The sequence below is a fragment of the Lethenteron reissneri genome, unplaced genomic scaffold (genome assembly GCF_015708825.2).
Source record: "Lethenteron reissneri isolate LAM-NWPU_2019-01 unplaced genomic scaffold, ASM1570882v1 scaffold_1638, whole genome shotgun sequence".
NCBI lineage: Eukaryota > Metazoa > Chordata > Hyperoartia > Petromyzontiformes > Petromyzontidae > Lethenteron > Lethenteron reissneri.
In genome coordinates, this window is record NW_026891375.1 from 2,922,469 (window position 1) to 2,943,253 (window position 20,785).

Genomic DNA, 20,785 nt, shown 5'->3' on the forward strand with positions numbered 1-20,785 from the left:
ATGATACTGATGCTGGTGCTGCTGATGTTGATGGTACTGATGATGATGGTACTGATGATGCTGATGGTGCTGATGATGATACTGATGCTGCTGATGCTGATGATGGTGCTGATGTTGATGCTGATGATGGTGCTGATGATGGTGCTGATGATGATGATGCTGATGCTGATGATGCTCCTGATGATGCTGATGGTGCTGATGATGCTCCTGATGATGCTCCTGATGCTACTGATGCTGCTGACGATACTGATGATGGTGCTGCTGATGCTGCTGATGATGCCCCCCCACCCACTCCTCCCCCCCAGGGCGATGCGCGAGTCCCCGCGTGGTGCAGGTGCCAGGTTGGGGTGGGGGGGGCCCCCCTCCCCCACCCCCACCCCCCACCCCGTCAGCACCCTGGAGGTGGGGGCCGCCCCCCCCGCCGCCCCCCCCCGCGGGGTCAGGGGGGGGGTCAAGGGGGGGGGCGGCCCCTCCCCTCTGCTCCCCTGGACCGTGGAGACGCTTGACGACGCCTCGCACACCTTCCTGCTGCAGGTGCCGTTGCCTGGCAACCCCCCGTCACCTGGCAACCCCCTCCCCCCCCCCCATGGCCCTAGAGACGCATTCCGCCTGGTTGTCTAGCAACCAAAACACCCGTTTGCCTAGAGACATGGTCGCCTAACAACCTGGTTGTCTAGCAACCAAAACACCTGTTTGCATAGAGACACGATCGCCTAGCAACCTGGTTGTCTAGCAACCAAAACACCCGTTTGCCTAGAGACATGGTCGCCTAGCAACCTGGTTGTCTAGCAACCAAACACCTGTTTGCCTAGAGACACGGTCGCCTAGCAACCTGGTTGTCTAGCAACCAAAACACCCGTTTGCCTAAAGACACGATCACCTAGCAACCTGGTTGTCTAGCAACCAAAACACCCGTTTGCCTAAAGACACGATCACCTAGCAACCTGGTTGTCTAGCAACCAAAACACCCGTTTGCCTAGAGACACGATCACCTAGCAACCTGGTTGTCTAGCAACCAAAACACCCGTTTGCCTAGAGACATGATCACCTAGCAACCTGGTTGTCTAGCAACCAAAACACCCGTTTGCCTAGAGACACAATCACCTAGCAACCTGGTTGTCTAGCAACCAAAACACCCGTTTGCCTAGAGACACGATCACCTAGCAACCTGGTTGTCTAGCAACCAAAACACCCGTTTGCCTAGAGACACGATCACCTAGCAACCTGGTTGTCTAGCAACCAAAACACCCGTTTGCCTAGAGACACGATCACCTAGCAACCTGGTTGTCTAGCAACCAAAACACCCGTTTGCCTAGAGACACGATCACCTAGCAACCTGGTTGTCTAGCAACCAAAACACCCGTTTGCCTAGAGACACGATCACCTAGCAACCTGGTTGTCTAGCAACCAAAACACCCGTTTGCCTAGAGACACGATCACCTAGCAACCTGGTTGTCTAGCAACCAAAACACCCGTTTGCCTAGAGAAACGGTCGCCTAGCAACCTGGTTGTCTAGCAACCAAAACTCTTGTTTGCCTAGAGACACGGTCGCCTGGCAACCTGGTTGTCTAGCAACCAAAACAACTGTTTGCCTAGAGACACGGTCGCCTAGCAACCTGGTTACCTAGCAACCAAAACACCTGTTTGCATAGAGACACGATCGCCTAGCAACCTGGTTATCTAGCAACCAAAACACCAGTTTGCCTAGAGATACGGTCGCCTAGCAACCAAAACTCCTGTTTGCCTAGAGACACGGTCGCCTAGCAACCTGGTTGTCTAGCAACCAAAACACCTGTTTGCCTAGAGACACGGTCGCCTAGCAACCTGGTTGTCTAGCAACCAAAACTCCTGTTTGGCTAGAGACACAGTCGCCTAGCAACCTGGTTGTCTAGCAACCAAAACACCTGTTTGCCGAGAGACGCGGTCGCCTGGCAACCTGGTGGTCTAGCAACCAAAACACCTGTTTGCCTAGAGACACGGTCGCCTGGCAACCTGGTTGTCTAGCAACCAAACACCTGTTTGCCTTGAGGCACAGTCGCCTAGCAACCTGGTTGTTTAGCAACCAAAACACCCGTTTGCCTAGAGATACGGTCGCCTAACAACCTGGTTGTCTAGCAACCAAAACTCTTGTTTGCCTAGAGACACGGTCGCCTAGCAACCTGGTTGTCTAGCAACCAAAACTCTTGTTTGCCTAGAGACACGGTCGCCTAGCAACCTGGTTGTTTAGCAACCAAACACCTGTTTGCCCTGAGGCACAGTCGCCTAGCAACCCCCGTTGCTTGGAGACCCATTCGCCTGGTTGTTACCAATCAGAGCAGCTGCTTGCCGAGCTACTTGGTTACCTAGCAACCGGGCTACCAAGTTTTTTAGCAACCTGGTTACCTAGCGACTGTCACCCGCTGATGATGATTTCCCTCCATGCTACACCGCTCGACTCCGTGAGACTGATGATGATGATGCTGCTGCTACTGATGGTGCTGCTACTACTACTGATGATGATGCTGATTATGCTGATGATGGTGCCGATGATGCTACTGATGATGCTGCTGATTCTGCTGATGATGCCGCTGATTCTGCTGATGGTGCTACTGATGTTGCTTCTGCTGATGATGCTGCTGCTGATGATGATGCTGCTGCTGATGATGCTGCTGATTCTGCTAATGCTGCTGATTCTGCTAATGCTGCTGATTCTGCTAATGCTGATGATGCTGCTGCTGATGATGCTGCTGATTCTGATAATGCTGACGATGCTGCTGCTGATGATGATGCTGCTGATGATGATGCTGACGATGCTGCTGCTGATGATGCTGCTGCTGATGCTGATGATGATGCTGCTGACGATGCTGCTGCTGTTTTCTCTCTCTCTGCAGAAGGGAGCGAGTGGAGGTACTCTGCTCGACTCGGTGTGGACGCTGCTGCGCGTTGTGGAGTGCGACTACTTTGGCCTGGAGTTTGAGGATCAGCGCGGAAATCAGGCGAGTGCACACGGGCTCGCCCGGCCTGCCTGGCTACCGCACTCGTCAGTGACGTGCGGCACGCGGTGGAGCGAGCGGTCGGGGAGGGTGGCTCACGCAGAGAGAGACGCAGACTCAGCACGCAGAGAGAGAGACGCAGACTCATCACGCAGAGAGAGAGACACAGACTCACTACACAGAGACCCACAGAGTTATCACGCAGAGACCCATAGACTCACCACACAGAGAGAGACACAGACTCATCACACAGAGAGAGAGACACAGACTCACTACACAGAGACCCACAGACTCACCACACAGAGACCCACAGACTCACCACACAGAGACGCACAGACTCACCACACACAGAGACCCACAGACTCACCACACAGAGACCCACAGACTCACCACACAGAGACCCACAGACTCACCACACAGAGACGCACAGACTCACCACACAGAGACCCACAGACTCACCACACAGAGACCCACAGACTCACCACACAGAGACCCACAGACTCACCACACAGAGACGCACAGACTCACCACACAGAGACCCACAGACTCATCACGCAGAGACTCAGACTCACCACACACAGAGACCCACAGACTCACCACACAGAGACCCACAGACTCACCACACAGAGACGCACAGACTCACCACACACAGAGACCCACAGACTCACCATACAGAGACCCACAGACTCACCACACAGAGACGCACAGACTCACCACACAGAGACCCACAGACTCATCACACAGAGACCCACAGACTCACTACGCAGAGACCCATAGACTCACCACACAGAGACCCACAGACTCACCACACAGAGACCCATAGACTAATCACACAGAGACCCATAGACTCATCACGCAGAGACCCACAGACTCACCACACAGAGACCCAAAGACTCACCACACAGAGACCCACAGACTCACCACACAGAGACCCACAGACTCACCACACAGAGACCCACAGACTCACCACACAGAGACCCACAGACTCACCACACAGAGACCCACAGACTCACCACACAGAGACCCACAGACTCACCACACAGAGACCCACAGACTCACCACACAGAGACCCACAGACTCACCACACAGAGACCCACAGACTCACCACACAGAGACCCACAGACTCACCACACAGAGACCCACAGACTCACCACACAGAGACCCACAGACTCACCACACAGAGACCCACAGACTCACCACACAGAGACCCACAGACTCACCACACAGAGACCCACAGACTCACCACACAGAGACCCACAGACTCACCACACAGAGACCCACAGACTCACCACACAGAGACCCACAGACTCACCACACAGAGACCCACAGACTCACCACACAGAGACCCACAGACTCACCACACAGAGACCCACAGACTCACCACACAGAGACCCACAGACTCACCACGCCCGGCCGCCTTTGTCTCCCCTAGTGGCGACGCTTACTGCACACCGCACACCAAGTGCTCATTTGAGGCTGAGTCGACCCTGGGGGAGGCCCCAGGACCCGTTCAGATAATCGCTGCTGCTGCCTGCTGCTGCTACTGCTGCTGATGCTGCTGCTGGCTGCTGCTGCTGTAGCTGCTGTTGCTGCTGCTGATGCTGCTGCTGGCTGCTGCTGTTGTAGCTGCTGTTGCTGCTGCTGATGCTGCTGCTACTGCTGCTGTTGCTGCTGCTGCTGCTGTAGCTACTGCTGCCTGCTACTGTTGCTGTAGCTGCTGCTGCTGTAGCTGCTGCTGCTGCTGTAGCTGCTGCTGCTGCTACTGCTGCTGTAGCTGCTGCTGTTGCTGCTGCTGTTGCTGCTGCTGCTGCTGTAGCTGCTGCTGCTGCTGATGCATGTGGAACTTGCCCCTGGAAGTTTTGCGAAGGCCACCTGGGGGACCTTTGTCTTTGTGCGTGGTGCAGGTGTGGCTGGACGCCAGGAAGAGGATCACCAAGCAAGTGAGAAGTGAGAGACTCACAGACACGGAGGGGGGGTTCCTGGGCCTCCCCTAGATCGACTCAGCCTCAAACGAGTACCTGGTGTAGCGGTGTGTAGTAAACATCGCCACTGGGGAGACAAAGGCGGTCGGGCGTGGTGCTGGCCACCCACCCCCTCGTGTGCCGTGCCGGCCTTTATAGGTGCTCGCTAACAGCACTTGCCCCAGCAGTCTGTAGAGGCTACACGGGGGACCTTTGTCTGTGTCTACCTTCATAGGCGCTGCTGCTACTCGCTACTAACAGCACTTGCCCCAGCAGTCTGTTAGAGGCTACACGGGGTGTCTTTGCCTTTGCGTGTTCATGTCTCCATGTGTGTCTCCCTTGTGCCGGTGGGACTGGCTTCCTTCATCTCCCCGCCAACCTCTCTCCCTGCATCCGTGTGTCTCTCCGTGTGTCTCTCCGTGAGTGTCTCCGTGCGTGTCTCTCCGTGCGTGTCTCCTTGTGTCTCTCCGTGCGTGTCTCTCCGTGTGTGTCTCCTTGTGTCTCTCCGTGCGTGTCTCCGTGCGTGTCTCTCCCTGCATCCGTGTGTCTCTCCGTGCGTGTCTCCGTGCGTGTCTCTCCGTGTGTGTCTCCTTGTGTCTCTCCGTGCGTGTCTCCGTGCGTGTCTCCGTGCGTGTCTCCGTGTGTCTCTCCGTGTGTCTCTCCGTGTGTCTCTCCGTGCGTGTCTCCGCATATCCCCGCATGTCTCCGCGTGTCCCCCGCGTGTCTCTGCGTGACCTGCGTGTCCCCCGCGTGTCTCTGCGTGTCTCCGCGTGTCTCTGCGTGTCTCCGCGTGTCCCCCGCGTGTCTCCACGTGTCTCTGCGTGTCTCTGCGTGTCTCCGCGTGTCTCTGCGTGTCTCCGCGTGTCCCCCGCGTGTCTCCACGTGTCTCTGCGTGTCTCTGCGTGTCTCCGCGTGTCTCTGCGTGTCTCCGCGTGTCCCCCGCGTGTCTCCACGTGTCTCTGCGTGTCTCTGCGTGTCTCCGCGTGTCTCTGCGTGTCTCCGCGTGTCCCCCGCGTGTCTCCGCGTGTCTCTGCGTGTCTCTGCGTGTCTCCGCGTGTCTCTGCGTGTCTCCGCGTGTCCCCCGCGTGTCTCCACGTGTCTCTGCGTGTCTCTGCGTGTCTCCGCGTGTCTCTGCGTGTCTCCGCGTGTCCCCCGCGTGTCTCCACGTGTCTCTGCGTGTCTCTGCGTGTCTCCGCGTGTCTCTGCGTGTCTCCGCGTGTCCCCCGCGTGTCTCCACGTGTCTCTGCATGTCTCCGCGTGTCTCCCCCTACGTCCGCGTGTCTCCGCGTGTCTCAGAACCCTCCATGGTGACGTTCAAGATGAGCGTGAAGTTTTTCCCTCCGGACCCTGGACAGCTGTTTGATGAACTCACGAGGTGAGACGCGGAGGGACACGGGGACACGGGGGGACATGGGGACACGGGGGGATATGGGGACACGGGGGACATGGGGACACGGGGGACATGGGGACACGGGGGGACATGGGGACACGGGGGGACATGGGGACACGGGGGACATGGGGACACGGGGACATGGGGACACGGGGGGACATGGGGACACGGGGGGACATGGGGACACGGGGGACATGGGGACACGGGGGGACATGGGGACATGGGGACACGGGGGGACATGGGGACATGGGGGGACATGGGGACACGGGGGGACAGGGGGACACGGGGGACAGGGGGACACGGGGGACATGGGGACACGGGGGACATGGGGACACGGGGGGACATGGGGACACGGGGGGACATGGGGACACGGGGACACGGGGGGACACGGGGACACGGGGGACATGGGGACACGGGGGACATGGGGACACGGGGGACATGGGGACACGGGGGACATGGGGACACGGGGGACATGGGGACACGGGGGACATGGGGACACGGGGGACATGGGGACACGGGGGACATGGGGACACGGGGGACATGGGGACACGGGGGACATGGGGACACGGGGGACATGGGGACACGGGGGACATGGGGACACGGGGGGACATGGGGACACGGGGGACATGGGGACACGGGGGACATGGGGACACGGGGGACATGGGGACATAGAAATGTGGTGACGTGGGGACACATAGACACATGGGGACACGGGGACACATAGAGGCACGGGGACGTGCGGACACATGGAGACACGGGTCGACTCAGCCTCAAATGAGTACCTGGTGTAGCGGTGTGTAGTAAACGTCGCCACTGGGGAGACAAAGGCGGCCGGGCGTGGTGCTGGCCACCCACCCCCTCGTGTGCCACAGTGCCGGTAGCCTTCACAGGCGCTGCTCGCTAACAGCACTTGCCGCTGCAGTCTGTTAAGGCTACACGGGGGACCTTTGTCCTTGTGTGTGTGTGCAGGTATCTGTTTGTGCTGCAGGTGAGGAGAGATCTTTCTCATGGCCGCCTGCCATGCAGCGACACCTCCAGAGCGCTGCTGCTCTCTTACCTGTTGCAGGGTGAGTAGGAGATGTTGACTACCTCGCCTGGTACGCAGGAGGTCGTGGGGTCGATCCCGACCCTGACGATGCCTGCTGCTGTAGATTTGGAGTTTGCGTGTCTCTCTCATCATCATCATCAGGGTGGCTATGAGATGTTAACTACCTCGCCTGGTACGCAGGAGGTCGTGGGGTCGATCCCGACGCGGACGACGCCTGCTGCTGTAGATTTGGAGTTTGCGTCTCTCTCATCATCATCATCAAGGTGGCTATGAGATGTTGACCACCTCGCCTGGTACGCAGGAGGTCATGGGTTCATCCCGACCCTGACGATGCCTGCTGCTTTATATTTGGAGTTTGCGTGTCTCTCTCTCTCATCATCATCATCACGGTGGCTAGGAGATGTTGACTACCTCGCCTGGTACGCAGGAGGTCGTGGGGTCGATCCCGTCATTGACAACGCCTACTGCTGTATATTTGGAGTTTGCGTGTCTCTCGCATCATCATCATCAGGGTGGCTAGGAGATGTTGACTACCTCGCCTGGTACGCAGGAGGTCGTGGGGTCGATCCCGACCCTGACGACGCCTGCTGCTGTAGATTTGGAGTTTGCCTGTCTCTCATCATCATCACGGTGGCTAGGAGATGTTGACTACCTCGCCTGGTACGCAGGAGGTTGTGGGGTCGATCCCGACCCTGACGACGCCTGCTGCTGTAGATTTGGAGTTTGCGTGTCTCTCGCATCATCATCATGGTGGCTAGGAGATGTTGACTACCTCGCCTGGTGTGCAGGAGGTCGTGGGTTCGATCCCGACCCTGACGACACCTGCTGCTGCTGTATATTTGGAGTTTGCGTGTCTCTCTCATCATCATCACGGTGGCTAGGAGATGTTGACTACCTCGCCTGGTGTGCATGAGGTCGTGGGTTCGATCCCGACCCTGACGACGCCTGCTGCTGTAGATTTGGAGTTTACGTGTCTCTCTCATCATCATCACGGTGGCTAGGAGATGTTGACTCCCTCGCCTGGTACGCAGGAGGTTGTGGGTTCGATCCCGACCCTGACGATGTCTGCTGCTGTACATTTGTAGTTTGTGTGTCTCTCTCTCTCATCATCATCACGGTGGCTAGGAGATGTTGACTACCTCGCCCGGTACGCAGGAGGTCGTGGGGTTCCTCCCGACCCTGACAACGCCTGCTGCTGCTGTATATTTGGAGTTTGCGTGTCTCTCTCTCTCATCATCATCATCAGGGTGGCTAGGAGATGTTAACTACCTCGCCTGGTACGCAGGAGGTCGTGGGTTCGATCCCGTCCCTGACGACGCCTGCTGCTGCTGCTGTAGATTTGGAGTTTGCGTGTCTCTCTCTCTCCCCCCGTGGTCACGTCGTTTTCTCTCCGGGTCGTCCGGGTTTTCCCTTCCGCATTAAGAATCAACGTCCTTTAAATTAGAAAAATTGAGCATAGGTTTGTACCCTTTCCTGCAGCAATAAAACAGCAGGAGTCGTGTTAAGATGTTGAAACACCAAACAGATTACACCCTTCGCAAGCGATCAAGTCACCGCGCATTAACCGCGGTACTTGTGGCATTCACAGCTCGTGGTGAGTGAGTTGTGAGACCGTTCGCCGATTGGCGTTGCTCTCTGGTCCGACTCTGCTGGTGAGACTAGGCCGTCTCGGAAAGCTGCCATCTCTGGTGTAGGCCAATCGGTTTAAAACGCAATGCGTCGGTATCATCGGAGCAATGTTTACTCTTTGGTTCTTCGTAGTTAGCAACAGAGGTCGCAAACGGGCTTTGATTCCGTACCCGTACCCGGCCGCACCAGGGTCGCAAACGGGTACCCGTACCTGGCCGGGTACGGGTACCCGTTCCCTACCCGTACCCTACCCGACATGAGTGACAAACGGTGACTCACCAGTGACTCACGGTCTACCCGTACCCGGCCGCACCAGGGTCGCAAACGGCTACCCGTACCTGACCGGGTACGGGTAGCCGGGTATCGGGTAGGGTACGGGTATCGGGTACCCGGTTGCGACCTCTGGTTAGCAATAAAATAAAACAAATCACGACGTTTCGATCGCAACACAAGCGGTTGCCTGATCACGACGGCTTGTGTTGCTGTTGTCGTGTTGTTGTCATGTTGTTGTTGTGTTGTTGTTGTCGTGTTGTTGTTGTCGTGTTGTTGCTGTTGTCATGTTGTTGTGTTGTGGTCATGTTGTTGTTGTGTTGTTGCTGTTGTGTTGTTGTGTTGTGGTCATGTTGTTGTTGTGTTGTTGCTGTTGTGTTGTTGTGTTGTGGTCATGTTGTTGTTGTGTTGTTGCTGTTGTGTTGTTGTGTTGTGGTCATGTCGTTGTTGTGTTGTTGTTGTTGTCGTGTTGCAGCGGAGGTGGGCGACGCCACGGAGAGCGCGGCGCGTCACTTCCTGCGCACCGAGGGGCCAATCACGTCACTCGCTCCGCTCGTTGAGGCCTCAGCCCTGCACATGCACCAGCAGCACCGGTGGGGGGGGGCGTGGGGGAGGGTGGGGAGGGTGGGGGAGGGTGGGGAGGGTGGGGAGGGTGGGGGAGAGTACCTGTGTGTGTGTACCTGTGTATGTGTACCATGTACCTGTGCATGTACCTGTCTGTGTGTACCTGTGTATGTGTACCTGTGTGTGTGTACCTGTGTGTGTGTGTGTACCTGTGTGTGTACCTGTGTATGTGTGTGTACCTGTGTGTACCTATGTGTGTACCTGTGTGTGTGTACCGTGTACCTGTGCGTGTACCTGTCTGTGTGTACCTGTGTGTGTGTACCTGTGTGTGTACGTGTGTACCTGTCTGTGTGTACCTGTGTATGTGTGTGTACCTGTGTGGGTGTACCTGTGTGTGTACTTGTGTATGTGTGTGTACCTATGTGTGTACCTGTGTGTGTACCTGTGTGTGTGTGTGTGTACCTGTGTGTGTACCTGTGTGTGTGTGTGGGGAGCGGTAGTGTAGCGGTTAGCGCGCTGCGCTATGAACCTGGCGACCCGGGTTCGATTCCCGCTCACGGCTAACACCAGTGACGATTATCTGAACCGGTCCTGGGCCTCCCCTAGGTCGACTCAGCCTTAAATGAGTACCTGGTGCGGTGTGTAAACATCGCCACTGGGGAGACAAAGGCGGTCGGGCGTGGTGCTGGCCACCCACCCCCTCGTGTACCGTTCCGGCCTTCATTGGTGCTCGCTAACAGCACTTGCCCCTACAGTCTGTTAAGGCTATACGGGGGATCTTTATCTTTGTCTTTGTGTGTGTGTACCTGTGTGTGTGTGTGTACCTGTGTGTGTCTGTGTCTGTGTGTGTGTGTGTACCTGTCTGTGTGTGTACCTGTGTGTGTGTGTGTGTGTACCTGTGTGTGTACCTGTGCGTGTGTGTGTGTACCTGTGTGTGTACCTGTGCGTGTGTGTGTGTACCTGTGTGTGTACCTGTGCATGTGCCTGTGTGTGTGTGTGTGTACCTGTGTGTGTACCTGTGCGTGTGCCTGTGTGTGTGTGTGTACCTGTGTGTGTATGTGTGTGTACCTGTGTGTGTGTACCTGTCGACTCAGCCTCAAATGAGTACCTGGTGCGGTGTGTAAACATTGTCACTAGGGAGACAAAGGCGGTCGGGCGTGGTGCTGGCCACCCACCCCCTCGTGTACCGTTCCGGCCTTCATAGGTGCTCGCTAACAGCACTTGCCCCAACAGTCTGTTAAAGGCTATACGGGGGTTCTTTGTTCTTTCTTTGTGTGTACCTGTGTGCATGTGTACCTGTCTGTGTGTGTGTACCTGTGTGTGTGTACCTGTGTGTACCTGTGCGTGTGCCTGTGTAGTGGACAGAGCCCCGGGCAGGCCGAGCTGCAGGTGCTGGACGTGGCGAGGAAGCTGGAGTGGTTCGGACTGCGCCTGGTCCCCACCGCCACCACCAGGAGGGACGGCGGCAACCCCCTCCACCTCGCCCCCACGCACTCCGGCATCGTTGTCTACAGGGTGGGGCGCTCGCTCACCCGCTCACCCGCTCATTCACCCGCTCGCTCGCCCGCTCGCCCGCTTGCCCGCTTGCCCGCACGTTCACCCGCTCGCTCACCCGCTCGCTCACCCGCTCGCTCACCCGCTTGCTCACCCGCTCGCTCGCCTGCACGCTCACCCGCATGCTCGCCCGCTCGCTTGCCCGCTTTCCCGCCCACTCGCCCTCCCTGCTCGCCCGCACACTCACCAGCTCGCTCACTCACCCACCCAGTGACCAACTCGCTCACCCATACGCTCACCCGCACGCTCACTCACCCACCCGCTCCCCCACTTCGCCCACCCAGCCATCAACTCACTCACCCGCTCCCCCACTCGCCCACCCAGTCACCAACTCGCTCACCCGCTCGCCCACCCAGCCACCAACTCGCTCACTCGTCCACCCAGCCACCAACTCACTCACTCGCTCGCCCACCCAGCCACCAACTGGCTCACTCGTCCACCCAGCCACCAACTCACTCACTCGCTCCCCCACTCGCCCACCCAGCCACCAACTTGCTCACCCGCTCCCCCACACACCAACTCCCCCACTCGCCCACCCAGCCACCAACTCGCTCACCCGCTCCCCCACTCGCCCACCCAGCCACCAACTCGCTCAATCGCTCCCCCACTCGCCCACCCAGCCACCAACTCGCTCACCCGCCCACCCAGCCACCAACTCGCTCACTCGCTCCCCCACCCGCTCCCCCACCCACCAACTCGCTCACCCGCCCACCCAGCCACCAACTCGCTCACCCTCTCCCCCACCCACCAACTCCCCCACTCGCCCACCCAGCCACCAACTCGCTCACCTGCTCCCCCACTCGCCCACCCAGCCACCAACTCGCTCACCCGCCCGCCCACCCAGCCACCAACTCGCTCACCCACCCGCCCACCCAGCCACCAACTCGCTCACTCGCTCCCCCACTCGCCCACCCAGCCACCAACTCGCTCACCCGCTCCCCCACTCGCCCACCCAGCCACCAACTCGCCCACCCACCCATCGTGCCGTCCTTAGTCGGCGCTGCTCGCGAACGGCACTTGCCCCAACGGTCTGTGAAAGGCCGCACGGGGGACCTTTGTCTTTGTTGCGTCACAGGGCAGCACGAAGCTGAATTTGTGTTCCTGGGCCAAGATCCGCAAGCTGAGCTTCAAGAGAGAACGCTTCTTCCTGAAGCTGCACGCAGAGGGTGACGTGAGTGAGAGAGAGCGTGAGAGAGAGTGCGAGAGTGTGAGAGAGTGAGAGAGAGAGAGTGTGAGGGTGTGAGAGTGTGAGAGAGCGTGAGAGAGAGTGTGAGAGAGAGAGTGTGAGAGTGTGAGAGAGTGTGAGAGTGTGGTAGAGCGTGAGAGAGTGTGAATGTGAGAGAGAGTGTGAGAGAATGAGTGAATGTGATGGAGAGAGAGTGTGACAGAGTGTGTGAGAGAGTGTGAGAGAGTGTGAATGTGAGAGAGAGTGTGAGAGAATGAGTGAATGTGATGGAGAGAGAGTGTGACAGAGTGTGTGAGAGAGTGTGAGAGAGTGTGAGAGTGTGAGAGAGTGTGAATGTGAGAGAGAGTGTGAGAGAATGAGTGAATGTGATGGAGAGAGAGTGTGAAAGTGTGTGAGAGAGTGTGAGAGAGTGTGAGAGAGTGTGAGAGAGTGTGAGAGTGTGGTAGAGCGTGAGAGTGTGAGAGTGTGAGAGAGTGTGAATGTGAGAGAGAGTGTGAGAGAATGAGTGAATGTGATGGAGAGAGAGTGTGAGAGCGTGAACTTCTTTTGCTTTCTCCCCACCCCAAACCCCCCCTCCACCCCCACCCCCTCCCCCCACACCCCACCCCCCCTCCCCCTCTCCCCCCCCCGTCTCCTCCACAGGAGTTTGAGTCTTCGTGGAGCAGCGTGGACACGCTGGAGTTCACACTGCCCGACCGCGACGCCTGCAAGCGCCTGTGGAAGCGCTGCGTGGAGACGCACGCCTTCTTCCGCTCGATGCCTCCCCCCCCCTCCTCCTCCTCTTCCACCTCCACCACCACCTCCACCACCACCACACCTCCACCACCACCACCACCGCCGCCGCCGCCGCGTCCCGGCGCGACCGCCGACACCGCACGGCGCTCTTCGGCCACGGCTCGGCGTTCCACTACAGGCGAGAGAGAGAGAGCGCCAGTAGCGTCGCCCCCCTACCCACCTCATCTTCCCCCCCACCCTCCCTCCCTCCCCCCCCCCCCCACCTCATCTTCGAATACACTACACTATACACTACACTGCTATACACTACACTATACACTACTATACACTACACTTTACACTGCTATACACTACACTATACACTACACTATTATACACTAAACACTACACTATACACTACACTACAACACTACTATACACTACACTATACACTACACTACACACTACACTACTACACTACTATACACTACACTACTAAACACTACACTATACACTACTAAACACTACACTATGCACTACACATACTACATTATACACTACACTATACACTACACTACTATACACTACACTACTATACACTACACTAAACACTACACTATACACTACACTATACACTACACACTACACTACTATACACTACACTACACACTACACTATACACTACACTACTATACACTACACTATACACTACACTATACTACTATACACTACACTACTATACACTACACTAAACACTACACTATACACTACACTATACACTACACACTACACTACTATACACTACACTACACACTACACTATACACTACACTACTATACACTACACTAAACACTACACTATACACTACACTATTATTCTTCTTCTACGTTTTACACCTCCGATCGTTGTTGGGGATGTTGTTGTCGTTGTCGTTGTGGTTACGTTGTTGACAAAGCATCGCACAAAGGCACGATACGATTGTTGTGCCGGGTTCGCTGCTGGACTTGACGCTGGCCACCAGTCCGGCTCTTGACTTTCGTGTCCTCCCCCCCCCCCCCCACCTCTGCAACTCAGCGGGCGGACACAGCAGCAGTTGATAGAACATGTCAAGCAGAATGGGCTCAAGCAGACTGCCTTCACCAGGTAGGCGATTGTGCGCGTGTGTGTGTGTGTGTCATGCCCTCCCTTCTCCATGCTCGTGAAACGTGGAATTCCCTCTAATGGAACATCTGCGCCAGTTAGAAACATTCAGGCTGGCGGGCCTAACGATCCAGCCTGGGTTTAGCCTGCAGGCTGGATCGTGCGAGGAGCTCACAAATCCTTGAGAGATCTGGACACGGTCCCATCGGTGAGCTCTTCCGGCAGGCAAGGAGGCTGCGTTGGCTGGGTCACTGTAGCCACCAGCATGGCTCAGTAGTAGGGACCTCCGTCGTGGGGACCTCCGTCGTGGGGACCTCTGTCGTGGGGCCCCTCCGTCGTGGGGCCCCTCCGTCGTGGGACCTCCGTCGTGGGACCTCCGTCGTGGGGACCTCCGTCGTGGGGACCTCCATCGTGGGACCTCCCTTGCCGTTCTCAAAATATAAGAATATGCTTTACCCTTTCTGGCAAATAAAAGATGTTTAAACACCAAACGGAAACCCCCCTTGCTAGGAATGGTGTCGCTGCACTCACCACACGCACGGCACGTGCGGTGAACCTGCAAACCAAACCGGAACTCGCCCCGGCAAAGGCCGATGGCGTCGCCTGTGGCACCTGATTGGTCCACGTCGCTGGGGGCGGCAGCTTTTAAATTCCGACCCTCGGTTGGATCGTGGGCCGTTGAGGCGCGGCGAGTGACCCCCCCACCCCCGACCCCCCCTGACCCCCCCCGACCCCCCCGACCCCCCTGACCCCCCCTTCTCTCCACCCTCTTGACCCCCCCACCCCCGACCCCCCCTTGACCCCCCCTTCTCTCCACCCCCTCTAGAAAACATCACCTCCCTCCTCGACGCAGCGTCTCAGTCCAGGCGCCGCAGATGTGCCTGCCGTTGACCACACGGGTGACGAGCTCGCACGTGGTGGTCTCCACACAACACCACCACCACCACAACTACCACAACTACACACCACCACCACTTCCACTACCACCACCGCCACACACCACCACCAACACACCACCACACACCAACACCAACACCACCACACCACCACCACTACCGCCACCACCACCACACCAACACCACCACACCACCACACCAACACCACACACCACCACACACCACCACCACCACCCACACACCGCCACCTACACCACCACTACTTCCACTACCACCACACACCAACACACACCACCACCCACACACCACCACCCACACACCACCACCACACACCACCACTACACAACACACACCACCACCACCACACACCACCACCACCCACACACCACCACACCACCACCACACACCACCACACACCACCACCCACACACCACCACTACACACCACCACCACACATCACCACCACCATTCCACCACCACACACCACCACCACACACCACCACCATACACCACCACCACCACACACCACCACCATACACCACCACCATACACCACCACCACCACACACCACCACCATACACCACCACCACACACCACCACCACCACACCACCGCACACCACCACGCACCACCCACACACCACCACCACCCACACACCACCACCACCACCACCCACACACCACCACCACACACACCACCAACACCACCACCACACACCAACACACACCACCACCCACACCCCACCACCACACACCACCACCACACATCACCACCACCATTCCACCACCACACACCACCACCACACATACACCACCACACACCACCACCACCACACACCACCACCACCACACACCACCACCACCACACACCACCACACACCACCATCACCACCACCACACACCCCCAGTGGCGATGTTTACTACACACTGCAAATGAAGCACTGAATGAATGACAATCACTGAATGAATAACTCGGCGAATGAATCATTCTGCGAATTAATCTCTCAACGAATCAATCGATCAATGAATGAACCACGCAACGAATCCCTCAGCGAATCACTCGCTCAATGAATGAACCACGCAATGAATCGCTCAGCGAATCACTCGCTCAATGAATGAACCACGCAATGAATCTCTCAGCGAATCACTCGCTCAATGAATGAGCCACGCAATGAATCGCTCAGCGAATCACTCGCTCAATGAATGAACCACGCAATGAATCTCTCAGCGAATCACTCGCTCAATGAATGAACCACGCAATGAATCGCTCAGCGAATCACTCGCTCAATGAATGAACCACGCAACGAATCGCTCAGCGAATCACTCGCTCAATGAATGAGCCACGCAATGAATCTCTCAGCGAATCACTCGCTCAATGAATGAACCACGCAATGAATCACCGAATGAATCACTCGGCGAATGAACCGCTCAGCGAGTCACTCGCCGAACGAATCGCTCAAGGAATGAGTCTCCCGGTAAATGAATAGCTCATTGCATGAATCGTCGAAATGAATCGCTGATTGAATCGTCGAATGATTCGAGTGCAGAGTTCAAGCTCCTCGTACGGAGCGCTGCTCCTCTCCTCCCCGCATCTCCACTTGGGCGACGCCGACAACGTCGCCGCCGGCAACGTCACCGCTGGCAACGTCGGCAACGTTGCCGCTGGCAACGTCGGCAACGCTCTCGCCTCCTCGCCGCATCGCCCTCCTCACCATCAGCATCGTCACCAGCTGCCCCACCACCACCACCTTCAACAGCAGCAGCATCAACAACAACGACAACAACAACAACAGCAGCATCAGCATCAACAACAACAGCATCAACAGCAGCAGCATCATCAACAACAGCAGCAGCATCAACATCAACAGCAGCGCGGCACCTCGGGGCGGCTGACGCCGGGCGACGCTGGCGAGGTGGACGACGGAGCGAGGAGGGGCAGCGGTGCCCTCCACGCGTCGCCATCGTCGGTATCCTCCTCCTCCTCCTCGTCGTCGTCATCGTCGTCGTCCGACGGGGCTCCGTCACCGGCCGGAAGAGGTGAGCCAGCGGCCCGCGTCACCACCAACACCTCCTCCTCCTCCTCCTCCCCGCGCGACGATGTCGTCTCGCCGAGCGAAGATGTCGGTGATGGTGGCGGCGGTGATGGTGGCGGTGGTGGTGGTGGCGGTGATGGTGGCGGTGGTGGTGGCGGTGGTGGTAGCGGTGGTGGTAGCGGTGATGGTGGCGGTGATGGTGTTTTCCGCTCCTCCGTCTGTGCACGGTACCGCTTGGCTAGCTGTGGGGATGGCGGCCGTGATGGCGGTTGCGGCGGTTGTGGTGGCGGTGGTTGTGGCGGTGGTGGCGGCGGTTGTGGCGGTTACGGTGATTGTGGCGCCGTCGACCGCTCCATCTCCCGCCGGTACCGCTTGCCGAACACCGAGCGCGATGTCGACGACGATCTGGACGCCGGCGGCGACGGTGGTGACGCCGGCGGCGACGTTGACGGTGGCGGTGCCCGTCGCTGCACCTCCCATCGCTACCACTTACCGGACGACTACGAGGGCGAGGATGACGCCGGGGCCGACGGCACCGTCGCTTCCGACGTCACCTCGTCGCGAGGCGACGGACTGCTGGCCGATGGATCGTGGCCCAGCTCCTTCGACGACGACGACGACGAGGAGGAGGAGGCGGCCGTTGCCGACGACGACGACGACGACGGTGTCACCATGACGACGATGATGTTGATGATGAGGAGCGCGGGGTGGGGGACCGTGGCCCCCCACCCACCTCTTCCTCCCCCCCCGCTCCCCTCCGGACTCCCCCTCCTGCTCGCTCCTCAACTTCCCCGCGTCGTCCGAACGATCCTTCCCTGAGGCCTTCCCGGCGTCATTCCCGGCGTCGTTCCCGGCGTCGTTCCCGGCGTCGTTCCCGGCGTCGTTCCCGGCGTCGTTCCCGGCGTCGTTCCCGGCCTTCGGCGCCTCCCGCGGCTTCGACCTCCTGCTCGCCAACTCGGACCGCTGCTCGTCAAGCGCCCGGTCTTACGACGACGATGACGACGAGGTGGACGACGAGGTGGACGACGACGCGGACGACGCGGGCAACGGTGGCGGCCTGCCGCCCTGGGCTCTCAAGGCTCCGGGCGGCGGCCCGCTGGGGGTCGGAGGTCGGCTTGCCCGCTCTGCCTCCCACACGTCGCCTCGCTGACGTCAGCGCTTGGCCCCCACCCCCCACCCCCCACCCCCCACCCGCACAGACTGTGGTGGGCATCCCCCAGGGGGCAAGGGGGCGAGGCACCTTTGTCTTTGTGCGCGTGGCATGAGGTTGCCTGTGTCCGAGTGTGGTTTTGTATGGTTTGGTTTATGTTTGTTTGTTAGAACGGACGACGCCAAAGTCGCTTTTGACAATAAACACGCCGTCGCCTCTACACCGGGGTGTCACACGTGGTGTCAGATGGGTGGGTGGGTGGGTGGCTGGATGGGTGGGTGGGTGGATGGGTGGGTGGGTAGTTGGGTGGGTGGGTGGGTGTCTGGTTGGGTGGCTGGGTGGATGGGTGGATGGGTGGCTGGGTGGGTGGGTGGATGGGTGGGTGGTTGGGTGGTTGGGTGGCTGGGTGGGTGGGTGGTTGGGTGGCTGGGTGGGTGCCTGGGTGGGTGGCTGGGTGGATGGGTGGATGGCTGAATGGGTGGGTGGCTGGATGGGTGGGTGGTTGGGTGGCTGGGTGGGTGGGTGGGTGCCTGGTTGGGTGGTTGGGTGGCTGGGTGGGTGGGTGGTTGGATGGCTGAATGGGTGGGTGGTTTGGTGGCTGGGTGGGTGGATGGGTGGCTGGTTGGTTTGGTGGCTGGGTGGATGGGTGCCTGGATTGGGTGGCTGGGTGGGTGGCTGGGTGGGTGGTGGTTGGTGGCTGAATCGGTGGGTGGCTGGATGGGTGGGTGGTTGGGTGGCTGGGTGGGTGGGTGCCTGGTTGGGTGGTTAGGTGGCTGGGTGGTTGGGTGGCTGGGTGGGTGGTTGGATGGCTGAACGGGTGGGTGGCTGGATGGGTGGGTGGTTTGGTGGCTGGGTGGGTGGGTGCCTGGTTGGGTGGGTGGCTGGGTGGATGGGTGGTTGGGTGGCTGGGTGGTTGGATGGCTGAATGGGTGGGAGGCTGGATGAGTGGGTGGGTGGTTTGGTGGCTGGGTGGGTGGATATCTGTGTCCACCCAACTGCATCATCGTCCTCATCATCATCTCCCTGTGAGTCGCACCGCTACTGCCTCCTCCAGACAGAGACAGCGGTGTGAGAGGTTGATGGTGGCGATGGTGGTGGTGGTAGTGTTGACATTAATCTGGGCCCTGGTTCCCAACTCAATCCGAACTCTCCACGCCATCCCCACACACGGAGACGCGTCCCTCCCCTCCCGTCCTCCTCCCATCTCCCTCCTGTCTCCCTGCCTCTCTCCCTGCCTCTTTCCCTGTCTCTCTCCGTGTCTCTCTCCGTGTCTCCCTCCTGTCTCGCTCCTGTCTCCCTCCTGTCCCTGTCCCCCTCCTGTCTCTCCGTGTTTCTCCGTGTCTCTCCCTGCTTCTCTCCGTGTTTTGTCTCCGTGTCTCTCTCCCTGTCTCTCTCCGTGTCTCCCTCCTGTCCCCCTCCCGTCTCCCTCCTGTCTCCGTGTCTCTCCCTGCCTCTCTCCCTGTCTCCCTGTCTCCCTGTCTCTCTCCCTGTCTCCTGCCTCTCTCCCTGTCTCCTGCCTCTCTCCCTGCCTCTCTCCCTGTCTCCCTGTCTCTCTCCCTGTCTCCTGCCTCTCTCCGTGTCTCTCCCTGTCTCCTGCCTCTCTCCCTGCCTCTCTCCCTGTCTCCCTGTCTCTCTCCCTGTCTCCTGCCGCTCTCCGTGTCTCTCCCTGTCTCCTGCCTCTCTCCCTGTCTCCTGCCTCTCTTCCTGCCTCTCAGCGGGACACTGGCCGGTGGCCGTGTCTCCGCCGCGTGTCTCCGCCGCGTCCCCGGGGCGTGGGGACGACGTCTCCGCGTCGTCGTCGTCCCCCCCGTCGCTCTCGCCGTGCCTCAGCGACGTGAGCGGCTGCAGCTCCCGCACGGACGAAGACGCCGGAGGAGCCCCCGCCGCCGCCGGAGGTGGGGGTCATCGCAAGGTGGGTGGGCGATGATGGTCAACGTCACTACCACCACGGACAGCAGCGTCATCACAAACATCATCACTAACATCATCACTAACAGCATCACGGACATCATCATCATCATCACTAACATCATCATCACTAACATCATCACTAACAGCATCACTAACATCATCACTAACATCATCACGGACATCATCATCACTGTCATCATCATCACTGTCATCATCACTAACATCATCACTAACATCATCATCACTGTCATCATCACTAACATCATCATCACTAACAGCATCACGGACATCATCATCACTGTCATCATCACTAACATCATCATCACTAACATCATCACTAACATCATCACGGACATCATCATCATCACT

The 20,785-nt window shown here is 58.4% G+C and overlaps 1 protein-coding gene across 1 annotated transcript in view; it reads left to right on the plus strand.

The window, feature by feature from the left end:
• Positions 1–309: 309 nt before the first annotated feature.
• Positions 310–20,785, plus strand: part of LOC133362932 (FERM, ARHGEF and pleckstrin domain-containing protein 2-like) — a 44,604-nt gene continuing 24,128 nt past the window's right edge. The window contains 14 exon segments of the mRNA XM_061581914.1: positions 310–534; positions 2,871–2,975; positions 4,877–4,919; positions 6,230–6,308; positions 7,293–7,390; positions 9,746–9,863; positions 11,193–11,349; positions 12,464–12,559; positions 13,217–13,385; positions 13,388–13,487; positions 14,363–14,431; positions 15,255–15,327; positions 16,870–17,359; positions 20,221–20,417. Coding sequence (XP_061437898.1) covers positions 310–534; positions 2,871–2,975; positions 4,877–4,919; positions 6,230–6,308; positions 7,293–7,390; positions 9,746–9,863; positions 11,193–11,349; positions 12,464–12,559; positions 13,217–13,385; positions 13,388–13,487; positions 14,363–14,431; positions 15,255–15,327; positions 16,870–17,359; positions 20,221–20,417 — 2,019 coding nt within the window.